This window comes from Mytilus californianus, unplaced genomic scaffold (genome assembly GCF_021869535.1).
Source record: "Mytilus californianus isolate M0D057914Y unplaced genomic scaffold, xbMytCali1.0.p SCAF_11, whole genome shotgun sequence".
Lineage (NCBI taxonomy): Eukaryota > Metazoa > Mollusca > Bivalvia > Mytilida > Mytilidae > Mytilus > Mytilus californianus.
Window position 1 is genome coordinate 26,222,343 of NW_026262593.1, and position 13,482 is coordinate 26,235,824.

The window sequence follows — 13,482 nt, forward strand, 5'->3', positions numbered from 1 at the left end:
ATTTTAGTGAAAATTCTTGAATAAAATAGTATAAAATTATATTAGAAAGTTAAAAAGCCTCTGCCCATGTCTCCGTATATATTTATACATTACAATTATATATATAGATATGAACAAGGTCATGTTTGAGAATTCGATTGTCAGTATAAAGTAACAAATTACAAATAAATCTATGCATGACAAAATGAAACAACATCTGTTGGATACTCCAGTAAACAAAAATAATATGTATCTATAAATGATATACACTATTAACACCAAATGCATATTTTTACATCTTGGAAAATGCGACTAACAACCTATCGGTGAGTGTTTTCATCTAAATGTTCATAAAATACTGGTTCTAAAAATTTAAATAAAACCCTAATATTCTGATCATTTAAACTTAATTGTTATGTTAAACCAATGTATAAACACCAAAAGTGACAGTTTTACTAAAGCAATATTACATTCTTCTTATCAGCAAATTTTTAATAAATGTTGAAGCCGAACTTTTCATTTTTATTCGTAAAATTCTTATGTGTAAGGGAAAAAAATCGAGACTTAAAATTGAAATTTTTAATATTAAAATTAAGAGAAATAGGGTAGACGATTTTATCAACGATTGTATGTGGAATTCCGCAAACAGTCTTTAAACTTACTTTTAACTGATTGAGCTACATCTGTTATAAATAGTAGAACCGTTTCTTAAAATATTTTAACCTTTCAAAAGATGTCACATAGAAGGCGGAGCAGTTAAGCCCCTCCCTAGATATAGCTAATAACTTGTTTTCTTATTAAACCCAAAGGATCGAATTGGCTTAAATATGGTTAACTGAGATTCTCCCATCAGGCAGAATAACCTTTGCTAGCTAGAGTATGATGTCCGTACGGATTTGCAGGATAAATAAACAGCCAGTCACATCTGTTTGGAATGGGGCGATTAAATCCGATTACTCATGTAGCGACCGTAATGTGCTCTAAACACATTATAATAACCTCTGCAACAATGTCTACAGGGTCCATAGGTGACTTGCTGGGAGGCAATATATTTTGTTTAAACATATTTTTTTTGCTTAAATATGCAAGTTAATCAAACAGCAATCAACCAATAAATTCATTTCCTAATTTAGATAGTAAACTTATGTACGGTTGCCTTTGATTGCTTACTATCACTTCTTTTTTAATCTGGTGGATAGTTGTCTCATTAGCAATCATGTCACATCTCCTTTTTTTATACTAGTATATGAAATAAAATGTTCCTGTATTGAATAAATTTACATTTGGGTTGGAAACATTGACAATAATTTATCTTTCTTCTTCAAAGCCAGACAAAATGATTTGTTATGTTATTATGGAGAGTCTTTTTAAGTTTTTTGTTCGCACTATGTTACAATCAATATAACATTTATAAGACAGTGACACTATTTAAATACAACCTATTTAAAGCTTATAATAACTTTTGAAATGGTATATAGATATAAGAAGATGTGGTATGAGTGCCAATGAGACAACTCTCCATCCAAGTCACAATTTGTAAAAGCAAACCATTATAGGCCAAAGTCTCTATATGCCTCTATAGTAAATGAATGCCACAAACTCGGTCTTTTTAAGGAATGACTGTAATATTTTTTTTCTGTTTATGAAGAAATAGCATCAAACATGTGGTGCACACTGATTAACAAGCGTAGCGGCTTATTTAAAAGTGTGCACCACATTTTTTAGGTTATTTCGAATAGACAGAAAAATATTACAGTCAGTCCTTATGATTTAATTCTAGATTCCATTTATAAGGAGTAAATCTTGAAAAAAAAACATTGATGACCTCATGGTCACATGACATAATTATGTCTATGAGCTGAAAGACAAAAAAAACTTTCAGTCAATCAGAAGACCTGTTACATCAAACATTAAATTAATAGCTTATAAAGAATACAACCACGTCAATTTTTATGCAAATTGATCGACTTTCGATGTTAAGTCCATCAGTAAAATACATTACTCTGGTCCTGAACAATATTCAGATCGAATTTCATTTCATATTTTTAAACTTTTGAGCATGTGATTCTCAGATTTTACAGAGTTATGAATGTGTACATGCATTATTCTCTCGTTTTCTTCTTTTAATTTTGAAATTGATATACATTAATTTATAATCGAGCAACCCTTTTCCATAACGAGAGTACACCAGAGTATAAAATTGTACCCAGTTTCTCCTTCCAAGTCGTCATAATGCTGTGCGCAACGTAAAAATATGTGACCATGTCCGGTTGAAATTGGTGATGTTGAGTACGAATAAAGCGAAAGAGACACGATTGAATAATTTCCTTCCCTTTATCCGAATGGACCAGCCTTCCATAAACCAAACATATTAAATTTATTTTATTTTTTTATTCTGATTATTGATGAAATGAATGCTACTGGACACAAAGACAACAGTTATCACTCTATTTGAGGTAAAATTAGATTAATCTTAATATTCCGAAAAAATAAGCATATTTTTATAGAGTACATGTAGGTTCATACACATGGATATTAGCGATATGACATTATGGTTTTTGGCAAATTTTATAATCATACACGTGTTTGCTGGTCAACGGGCGATAAATCAGATTTTCAGCATGTGTTGTATTACATTACTCAACAGGGATTGCTATATGTATATGGTTAAAATGAAGTAATAATTTTAAAATTTCTAAAATATCTCGAAAACAGTTTCTTACAAATTTCTCGCTATTTCTACACCAATAGCCAACATTTATGTCTCACTATTTCAATTTCGTTTCCTAATTGACAGGGCAGCAGAAAATACATTTATTTCTATCTATTATCTTGGATGTAATAACTAGGTGGTGCCAGTCATCGTTATTTACTTCCTTTTAACCTATACTGTCAAATACTGAAATGAAATTGGACAACCTTTGCACAAGTCGATTACTATAAACCCCAACTGGTTAGGTTCTATTTTTTTGATTAAAGATACAATTGTTTATCATTTAAAATGACATTCTTTACAGGTACCCCCTTTGCAGAAAGCGTTACTTTTTAAAGACTTGACCAGCATATTTTGACTGCTTCGCTTTGTTTAAAACGAGGTGTTTGGTTGTTTCTGTTAGATTTAGGCCTATGGAAGACTTGATGCTGATTATTTGATTACTATGTTCAATCTGTATGTTTTTGTCACGAATATGTGAAAGCAGTTGCATGAGCGAAACAAAATGTTGTGAAATAAACAATAAAAATGCTGAAATTAAGATTTTTTCATTGCTGCTATATGAATCGTGTACATAATATTACATTCAACGGTACTAAGAAGAAAAGTGTTAAACCTTTGATTTTTTACCAAATTTAAAAATTTTTTTGGATATTTTGGCAACAATTAGCAATAAAAAATACAAAAATTTCGCTTAACGTCAGCAAAAATATGCCCCCCCCCTCCCCCTAAAACAGAAGAATAAAAAAACAGTTGCAAATTCCTTACAAACAACGGTACATTGCCGGCTCATCTGCATGTTCCACTAAAGAATTGTCCATTAGATTGACTAAAATTCTGTCCGCAGTGAAAGAGGGTCTCCAGAAATAATGTGAAACTGTTTACTCGCGTAGTGGTATTAACCATATGTGGATTCTTAAAAATTCTAAAGAACTTCTAGATAATTTTAAATCTCGGTCTTTTTCTGAAATTAGTTCTATCAAAACTTTAGATTTTTCAACCCTGTATACCACCATTCCCCATGTGAAATTGAAAAATCGCCTGAAAGAAATACTCCACAATGCTTTTCATCATAAAAATGGTAGCATACGCTATAAATTTATTACTTTGGGATATCATAAGGCATATTTTGTTAATAGTGAACAAAAGGGTAAAACATGCTACACAGAAGAACAAGTGATCAGTATGCTGGAGTTTCTTATCGACAACATATTTGTTGAATTTGGAGGTAGACTTTTTCAACAAATTGTCGGCATTCCTATGGGAACGAACTGTGCGCCTCTCCTTGCCGACCTCTTCTTATTTTCATATGAATCGGAGTTCCTTCAGACACTTGTCAAAAACAAGAAGATCAAAGAAGCCAGATTATTTAATTTCACTTTTAGATATATTGATGATGTTCTTTCCATTAACAATCCGAACTTTTCTGATTGGGTTCCATTAATATATCCCCCAGAACTAGAAATTAAAGAAACAACAGACACGGCTTCCTCCGCCTCATTTTTAGACTTATATCTCGAATTTGACATACACAGTCATCTCAGTACCAGAATCTATGACAAACGAGACGATTTTAATTTTAAAATTATCAATTTCCCCCACCTTAGTAGCAATATACCAACTTCACCTGCATATGGGATATACATTTCCCAACTTGTTCGATATTCAAGAGCTTGCAGCTCCTACTCAGACTTTGTAAAACGTCACCAGTGTTTGAGCAGAAAGTTGATGAACCAGGGGTATGTCAAAGAACGTCTCGTCCTTTTTCTAAAAAAGTTCATCGGAAGGTACCAAGACCTTGTTGATAAATATTCCGTATCAACTTCACAAATAATACACAATGGTCTTGAAGTATAGATTCTGCATACTGACGTTGTTTATCATCTTAACAACGTGTTATATTGTTCTTTCATTTGTCTTTGTTCTATTATTAATATTACTTTTACTGTTTGGTTTGTTTTCTGTGATATCCATTTGACGTGGCTAGGTACTTATACATCCCGTCAATGTGTTTGTATTATCTTTCATTTTTGCTGGTGTGTTTTGTATATGCGACTTTTTGTGTTTCTGTGGTTCTTATAACGTGACTCTGTACTTTAAAAGATCCCGTCATTATGTTATTGTTCTATTATATGTCATTATGTTATTGTTCTATTATAAATTTGAAAATACTTTGAACGACAAACGACAAATTTATTTTACTCGCTAAGTGGTATTAACCATATGTGGATTCTTAAAAATTCTAAAATCTTCTGGACAATTTTAAATCTCGGTCTATTTCTGAAATTAATTCTAACATAACTTTTGATTTTTTAACCCTAATAAAATTGAGAATGGAAATGGGGAATGTGTCAAAGAGACAACAACCCGACCATAGAGCAGACAACAGCCGAAGGCCACCAATGGGTCTTCAATGCAGCGAGAAACTCCCGCACCCGGAGGCGTCCTTCAGCTGGCTGTATACCAACATTCCCCATGTGAAATTATGAAATTGTTTTGAATAAACATTGAATGACAACATTTCTTCTTATGTGACGTTTACATTTTCTGACGTCAGACACGCGAAGCAATGAATGTGGTTTTTAATTTGATAGATGCTTTTGTGCTTTTGTGCTTTTTTGTAAATAATTGTTTGTTTTGATATTGTAACACAGTGATGACTGCTGTATCCATATTTTGACTATTTTATCTATAATGTCTGTTTTGTTCACGCAACGTTGTAAATATAACGGAATTAGATAAGACTGTCGTACAAGTGAGAGGTTTAGCGCTATAAAACCAGGTTCAATCCACCATTTTCAACATTTGAAAATGCCTGTACCAAATCAGGAATATGACAGTTGTTGTCCATTCGTTTGATGTGTTTTGTCATTTGATTTTGCCATGTGATTAGGGACTTTCCGATTGAATTTTCCTCGGAGTTCAGTATTTTTGTGATTTTACTTTTTTGATATATAGATTATAAGTTCATGATGATCAGCAAATTTTGAAATAGTATGAATGAAGAACGCCCCTTGCTTAATTTTGCACAGCAAATGTTGCTCATCAGAGAGAATTTCACGCCATTTCTACACCAATAGCAAACACTCATTCCTCACTATTTCAATGTCGTTTCCTAATTAACAGGGCAGCATAAAATAAATTTAATTCTACTTGTTATCTTGGATGTAAAAAATAGGTGGCGCCAGTCATCTTTATTTACTTCCTTTTATCCATATGAAATATCGCTTGTGCATTTTATTTTATTGTTCAAGCATGCACCTGTTCATAGAAATAGAATTGTTATTTCCGCAATTTATTATTTTTCTATTTTGGGAGGAGATGGTAGGGTTTATTTATTTATTTATTTATTTTCCTAACTTCAACTATTGATTTCTTTATTATATTTTGTAGTTTGATACGCTTTGCTGTTTTGGTATTTAGCACTACAGCACCTGTGATTTACATTGCATTCAGAACCCTTGAAAAGCGGGAAATTCCAATTGTATTAAAAGAATTGAAACCGGCAGTTCATCATATTGCATTTCTCAAAGTACACAAAGCGGCTAGCACAACTTTACAGAATATGTTGTTTCGTTTTGGGACGGAGAGAAATCTGACATTTGTCATTCCATCTGTTGATTCAATATTTCCAAATGTAATAAGTTTATTAGAAACCGTTACATCGAGCAACATTCGGCCAATACCGTTATCATCAACCCATTTTGATATTTTATGCTTACACGTTCTATACAACAGGACCGCGTTTGGACAAATTCTTCCAAATGACACTGTTTACATTGGAACACTTCGAGATCCGTTTGAATACTTTATATCAATGATGTTATACTTTCCAATCATGTTTGAAAGATTCAATATATCTGGACCTAGAGCAATAACAGATTTTCTTGAAGATCCAGAGAAACACGATGTGACTATAGCAATTGAAGAATACGCTTTGTACGGTTTTACTAAAAACAGAATGGCAATAGATTATGGTTTTCCATTGGAACTTCTTTTGAATTCCAGATCTAGAAGAAACGACATTCAAAGATATATTGAGCAGCTTGACAAAGAATTTGCATTAGTTATTATAGTTGAACATTTTGATGAGTCTATGATTTTGTTAAAGCGTATTTTGAGATGGTCTACAAAGGATATAATTTATATCAGAAAAAATGCTAATGCTAACAAAGAAATCAATATTGGCGAGAAAGATCGGACTAGATACAAACAGTTATCTGATATAGACTACATGCTATATAGACATTTTTACTTAAAACTTTGGCGCCAAATCAAAATGGAATTACTGTTCCACGAAGAAGTGTTGTATTTCAAAACTGTCAGAAAGGAAGTAGAAGACTTTTGTCAGAATTTAGATAAAAAGTCAGCAGTATTGAAGCTTCCATCGTCAGAATGGAGCGAACAATTCGAAGTATCTCGAAACACATGTGATTCATTAATGATTTCGGAATTTGACTTTGTAACAAAAATAAGAGAGAAACAATATCCAAGGTCGAAAGAAATGTTTGCTCCGGTTAATTAAACAAACATACATTCTGGTTACTATTAATTGTTTTGAAGTAAGTACAATGAACAGGTGAATCTTTTACGTGACAAATCGAAAAATTCATTGTAACTGCAGAATAATTTTTTTTAAGGAAACAGTTGGTTTATTGAAAGTGAAATTAATAGTTAATTGTTAGATTCATATTTTCTAGGGTTTTTTGCTTTGGTTTCATAATTATCTCCTTTCCATCTACAGGATAATTATTTTTAAGGTAACGGTTGGTTAATTCGATGTGAAATTAATAGCTAATTGTTAGATGCATATTTTCTTCGGTTTTTTGCTTTGGTTTCATAATTATCTCCTTTGCATCTACAGGATAATTATTTTTAAGGTAACAGTTGGTTAAATATATGTCATTCAATGTTTTAAACTAATGTCACATGGTCAGATACTTATTGTCTTTGTGTTTTTGTTGTATAATTATCTCGAATCAATATTCATCACAAAAATTAATACTCCAACTCGTATGACATCAACATTAAGAACTATCATCGACCATGTTTATACAAATCACTCTGAAAATACAGATGAAAAAGTCCCCAAAAAAGCCCTAAGTGTGGTATATCTAGTATATAATACGAGAAAAAATAAACCAAAAATTGATAACAAGCTTACGTCATAAACACATAAGATATCGATGTTTTAAAAACGTTGATGAAAACAACTTTTTGGAGGATTTACATAAAACATAATTATACAAATAGAAGAAATAAGTGATATGCAAACTGCCACTGATATGCTGTATCATTTATGTCTGTCAGTAATTAACAAACGTTCTCCCATTAAAGTGAAAATAATAAAACATGTATGCCAACCAGATTGGCTTACTGATGAGGTGAAAGAAGGTTAAAAAAAGAAATGTGTACCAGAGCAAAGTGAACTGGAATCACTTCCATTATTGGCACAATAACTGTACAAAATTAATAGAAAAATCCAAACAGTCCTATTTCAAGCAGGCTATTTAAAATAACTAAAAACCTAAAGAACTTTGAGCTTTACTTAAAGATGTAAAACCTAAAATATCTACCATAACAAAATATGATAATATACAAGATATAGTAGACAATTTTTACACATACTTTACAACAATGAAGAATAAATATATTACAACTAATGTATCCTTTCAAGCACATAAATTAAATAGAAAACATTTCCACAGATTTTGAATTTAAGATTTCAAAATTAATCCAATACTTAGAATACTACTATATCTAAAATGTTTGAAATTTTTTTTATCTTTATCTGTCAAAATATAAACTATTACATGAGGCACAATCTGGATTTAGATCAAACCACTCATGCCAAACATTCCTTTCCAAATTGACATATAACTTGTTTAGATATATTGACGACGGTAATGTTATATGAACAGTCTTTCAAGATCTGAAATAAAACATTTGATCTTGTTGATCATCTCATTCTCTGCCATAAATTACATTTACACGAAGTCTCAGATCATTCAGTGATATGGTTCAAGTCATACCTCTCGATTAGACCACAAAAAATTTGCCCAGGTAAAACAGCATCAAATTCTGATTATATTAAATATGAGGTTCCTCAAGGGTCAATTTTAGGTCCCTTACTGTTCGTTTTATTCATAAATTATATGACTTTAGCAGCAACAAATTCAGTCGTTGACTTGTTTTCTGATATTACAAATCTGCATACCCATGATATAAATCAGGAAGATATGGAAATAAAACTAAACCATGATGCCATCACCATAAATAATTGGTGTTTAAACAAAAAAAATCGCAATAAATCCTTCACAGACAACTTCTTTGCTGAGTGGAACTAATAAAAACGAGCTTTGGTATTTGATAAACTAAAAATATCAATACAAAACTGCCCAATAACATCTGTTGAAACGCACAAACTTCTAGGTATATAAATTGACAAAAATGTAGACTGCAAATTTCAGATTGACCACGTATGTAAAAGCATTTATGTTCTCGAATTGCACTGTTATCCAGAGTTACAAAATATCTAGATATAAGTAGTAGAAAATTATTTTATAATGCTTACACTCTGTCCATATTTGATTTTTGTTACTCAATTTTGGGAAATAGTAATGGAAGATGAACTTAAACGAATCTTAAAGATTCTGAAACGATCTGCAAGGATTATACTGGATTCACCAATACTAATACCTACAGTAAATTCATATGAAGAGCTTAAATGATTACATTTCGAATATATGATTTCACAAAAATTCTCAATGATAAGGTACCTAATTACATTAAAGAACTATGTTGTCCAATTACAAACCTACACAGCAGAAATTTAAGATCTTTTGCAAATAATATTCTAGCTGTAGTGAGGCCTCACACATTTCAATGAAAAAATGAGTCATGTATTGCTCCTCAATATTTTGGAATAAACTACTAAATGAAATAAAACTATGTGAAAATATTTGTACTTTGATCAAAGAAAATGTGTAGATTTTTTAACTGTTAATGATAAGTAACAACTGTCTCATGTCTTTTTAATGTTTGTTTATTATGTATATTTTTGTTTGTTTTGTTCTACAGACAATCATTCAGCTAGCATGATAATTTAATAATGTGTTCAAAAATTGTATTCTTTGTGATACTTGTTATACATGTTGTTTTTTGTGACTGCCTCAAGATAGATAAAAGGTAAAATCACAAAAATACTGAACTCCGAGGAAAATTCAAAAAGGAAAGTCCCCAATCAAATGGCAAAAAAAAAACCAAACACATCAAACGAATGGGTAACAACTGTCATATTCCTGACTTGGTACAGGCATTTTCTTATGTAGAAAATGGTGGATTGAACCTGGTTTTATAGCTAGCTAAACCTCTCACTTGTATGACAGTCGCATCAAATTCCATTATATTGACAACGATGCGTGAACAAAACAAACAGACACAATAGGTAAAAATGTCAAAAATAGGGGTACAGCAGTCAACATTGTGTTATCATCTTAATCACTATAAAAACAAACAAATGTAACGAAGAAGCACAAAAAGGCATACATCAAATTTAAAATCCTCGTTTTGCTTATATTATACGATTTTATTTATCTATGTAAAATCCACCCATAAAGGATGGAAGGTTTTTAAGTACTGGCGTAAAATCGCGCGTTTGAAATTCGCACAGGTAGACATAAAATAATTTTGTCGTTCAAAGTATGAGGGGATACATAAATACAGAATCACGTAAAAGGGATAGAACAAAAAACAGACTTAACAGTAAAAGTAATATTAATAAATTAAATAAAATAATTGTGTGGTACAAAGTATGACGATATACATAAGTAGAGAGTCACGTCAAATGTATATCACAAAAAAACAGACTCAACAGTAAAAGTAATATTAATAAATAAAATAATTTTGTCGTTCAAAGTATAACGGGATACATAAGTACAGAGTCACGTCAAATGGATATCTAAAAAAAACAGGCTTAACAGTAAAAGTAATATTAATAAAGATAAATAAAAGAATACTATAACACGTTATTAAGATGATAAACAACGTCAGTACGCAAAATCTATACTTCAAGACCATCGTGTATTATTTGTGAAGTTGATAAGGAATACTAAGTATTTATCAACAAGTTCTTTGTACCTTCCGATGAACTTTTTTAGAAAAAGGACGAGACGTTCTTTGACATACCCCTGGTTCATCAACTTTCTGCTCAAACACTGGTGACGTTTTACAAAGTCTGAGTAGGAGCTGCAAGCTCTTGAATACCGAATAAGTTGGGAAATGTATATCCCATATGCAGGTGAAGTTGGTATATTGCTACTAAGGTGGGGGAAATTACAAAATTAAAATCGTCTCGTTTGTCATAGATTCTGGTACTGAGATGACTGTGTATGTCAAATTCGAGGTATAAGTCTAAAAATGAGGCGGAGGAAGCCGTGTCTGTTGTTTCTTTAATTTCTAATACTGGTGGATATATTAATGGAACCCAATCAGAAAAGTTCGGATTGTTTACGAAAGGAACATCATCAATATATCTGAAAGTGAAATTAAATAACCTGGCTTCTTTGATCTTCTTGTTTTTGACAAGTGTCTGAATACTTATTCAGTCATTCTCTTTACATAAAGTCATTTTTCTTCTTATTATTATTATTATTTTGATTATTATCAAATGTATAGTTGTTTACAAGTGGCTGAAAGGAAGAAAAATAGCATTTCGTTTTCCTGCCATTGGGTTGTCCTTTTGTGTATCCAAGGCAGGCGAAGGAAGTCAACTTTTGAGCGATGTGATTGGATGTCAAGTAGTATTGTTTATTTCAATTTATTTATAAATAGATAAAGTGTGTATATTCATATATGAATTTAAAAAATGATAAAAAAAAATTTCTTGAAATTTATTCAAAGGCTTCCACATTTTCTTAAAATTGATGTAAAATTATGGTTACCATGAATACTATAAACAACCTCTCTTGGAAGGTGGTCATGCCCCCATTTGACTTAAATTTCAAAAATAAAAAAAAATGTACTAACTCACACATAAAACAGAAGCGAACAATACCAAAAGGACATTTTAACTCATAAGTCAAAAATAAACTGACAACGCCATGGCAAAAAAAGAAAGAAAAAGTCAAAAAGACTAACAACATGACAAAACTCAAACATACAAAAGACCGAGCAACACAAACCCCACCAAAAACATGGGATACTCTCAGGTGCTTTTTTAACACTGACAAGATATTTTATATTGATTTCATCCAGATACCAGTTTTTTATGACGCTGTTGTATACTAAGTACTCCTTTCCAAAAAGATAGAGAAAATTTCTTGATAAGGGAACTAGGTTCTACAATGTCATATGGTTGCAATGATAAAATCACAGGAATAGAAAATTTGTCAATTCCAGCCTGCAGTGATATAAATGTAATGAGCCTATTAAATACTACTTTAAGACACCAGCGTAGTCATGGAAAAAAACATTACCATCGGCAAAAAAAGTCTTCCAAATCTAGATCGCCCTCCGGTAGCTTTGATGACCTTCTTTCACATCTTCATCAGCCGAGGGTTATATTACATTAGAACTATTCTTTTTTCACTGCCTGCTTATTTTCTCAAATGTTTGAGAGATTATACACTTGACAAGAGATGCATAAATATATTTTCTCCAATAAACAGACTGGTCAGTATAATTTGTGATGTAGCTCTTTTCCGTCTTTTTGAACCATTGAGATCGGAACCTTTACATGACGAAAAGATGAAATTCCTTCCATTTAAGTTTACTAATAAAGGAATTGATGCTACGTTCTTCATCACAAAGAGGTAACATCTAAAATTCCACTTTATTTTCAAAATCAGTCTGTTCCTGTTAGACCAAAACCATTGCACCTAAAGTATTTTACCATAAGCAAGCATTGCAGGACCTTGATTTAGAAGAATATCTTTAAAAAAAACTCTGACATGTGACTGTTCCCACTCGCATTATATTTACAGCCCCTCTGGCCATGTTATTACTAGGGATTTAAACATAATTCAACATGAACATCTCCGAAAGGTGATATCTCATGGTCCTAAGTTTAGAGAAACCCCAACACATCAATAGGAACCATAACTTGAAAATAATTATGGATTCTATTGAGAACTACGCCATAGCATGGGCTAAATAAAGTCAACAGCAGTATACCGGTGTTCAAAAGTCATAAATCGATTGAGAGGAAACAAATCCGGGTTACAAACTAAAACCGAGGGAAACACATCAACTATAAGAGTAAAACAAAAGAACAACAGGAACACTGAAGTGCAACAAAAACAAACGTCAACATACATAGAAACGAACTGTTTGATAACAACTGCCATATTCCTGATTTGGTACAGGACATTTTAAGAAAAAAAAGGTAGGTTGAACCTGGTTTTATGCCTATGTGACAGAAATACAGCACAAACATAATAATACATATTAAATAATATATATAAATAAATAATATAACAGTCGACACAACATGCAAACCGCAGAACAACAACGAACATCTTCCATCAACGACAGACACCACAGGACATCACAAACAGTGACGCACTTACGTAACGAACATGCTATCTCGAAATTTATGCAATTATATTCACAATACCAGTCCAAACAATGTTCATGACAATGATGGTATAGTAAGGCTGTATATAATTATTTGGACTACAAACGATAAGACATAACACATTATCCAACCGAACCCATAACAGAAACAATATAAAATAAATACATGAATGTTGGATGTACAAAATACCGAGACACGTTGTATAGCAATGCAA

The 13,482-nt window shown here is 31.7% G+C and overlaps 1 protein-coding gene across 2 annotated transcripts; it reads left to right on the plus strand.

The window, feature by feature from the left end:
• Nucleotides 1–212: 212 nt before the first annotated feature.
• LOC127719811 (galactose-3-O-sulfotransferase 2-like) lies at nt 213–9,838 on the plus strand. Of its 2 annotated transcripts, XR_007990492.1 has the most exons (3): nt 213–305; nt 6,086–7,452; nt 7,573–7,634. XR_007990492.1 is itself a non-coding variant. In XM_052226119.1 (2 exons), the coding sequence occupies exons 1-2, from the start codon at nt 262–264 to the stop codon at nt 7,215–7,217; spliced, it is 1,176 nt and encodes a 391-aa protein (XP_052082079.1). In that variant the 5' UTR covers nt 213–261; the 3' UTR covers nt 7,218–9,838. The 2 variants fall into 2 exon arrangements, 1 of the variants encoding a protein (XP_052082079.1); XM_052226119.1 differs by having other exon boundaries at nt 6,086–9,838.
• The last annotated feature ends 3,644 nt before the right edge of the window (nt 9,839–13,482 follow it).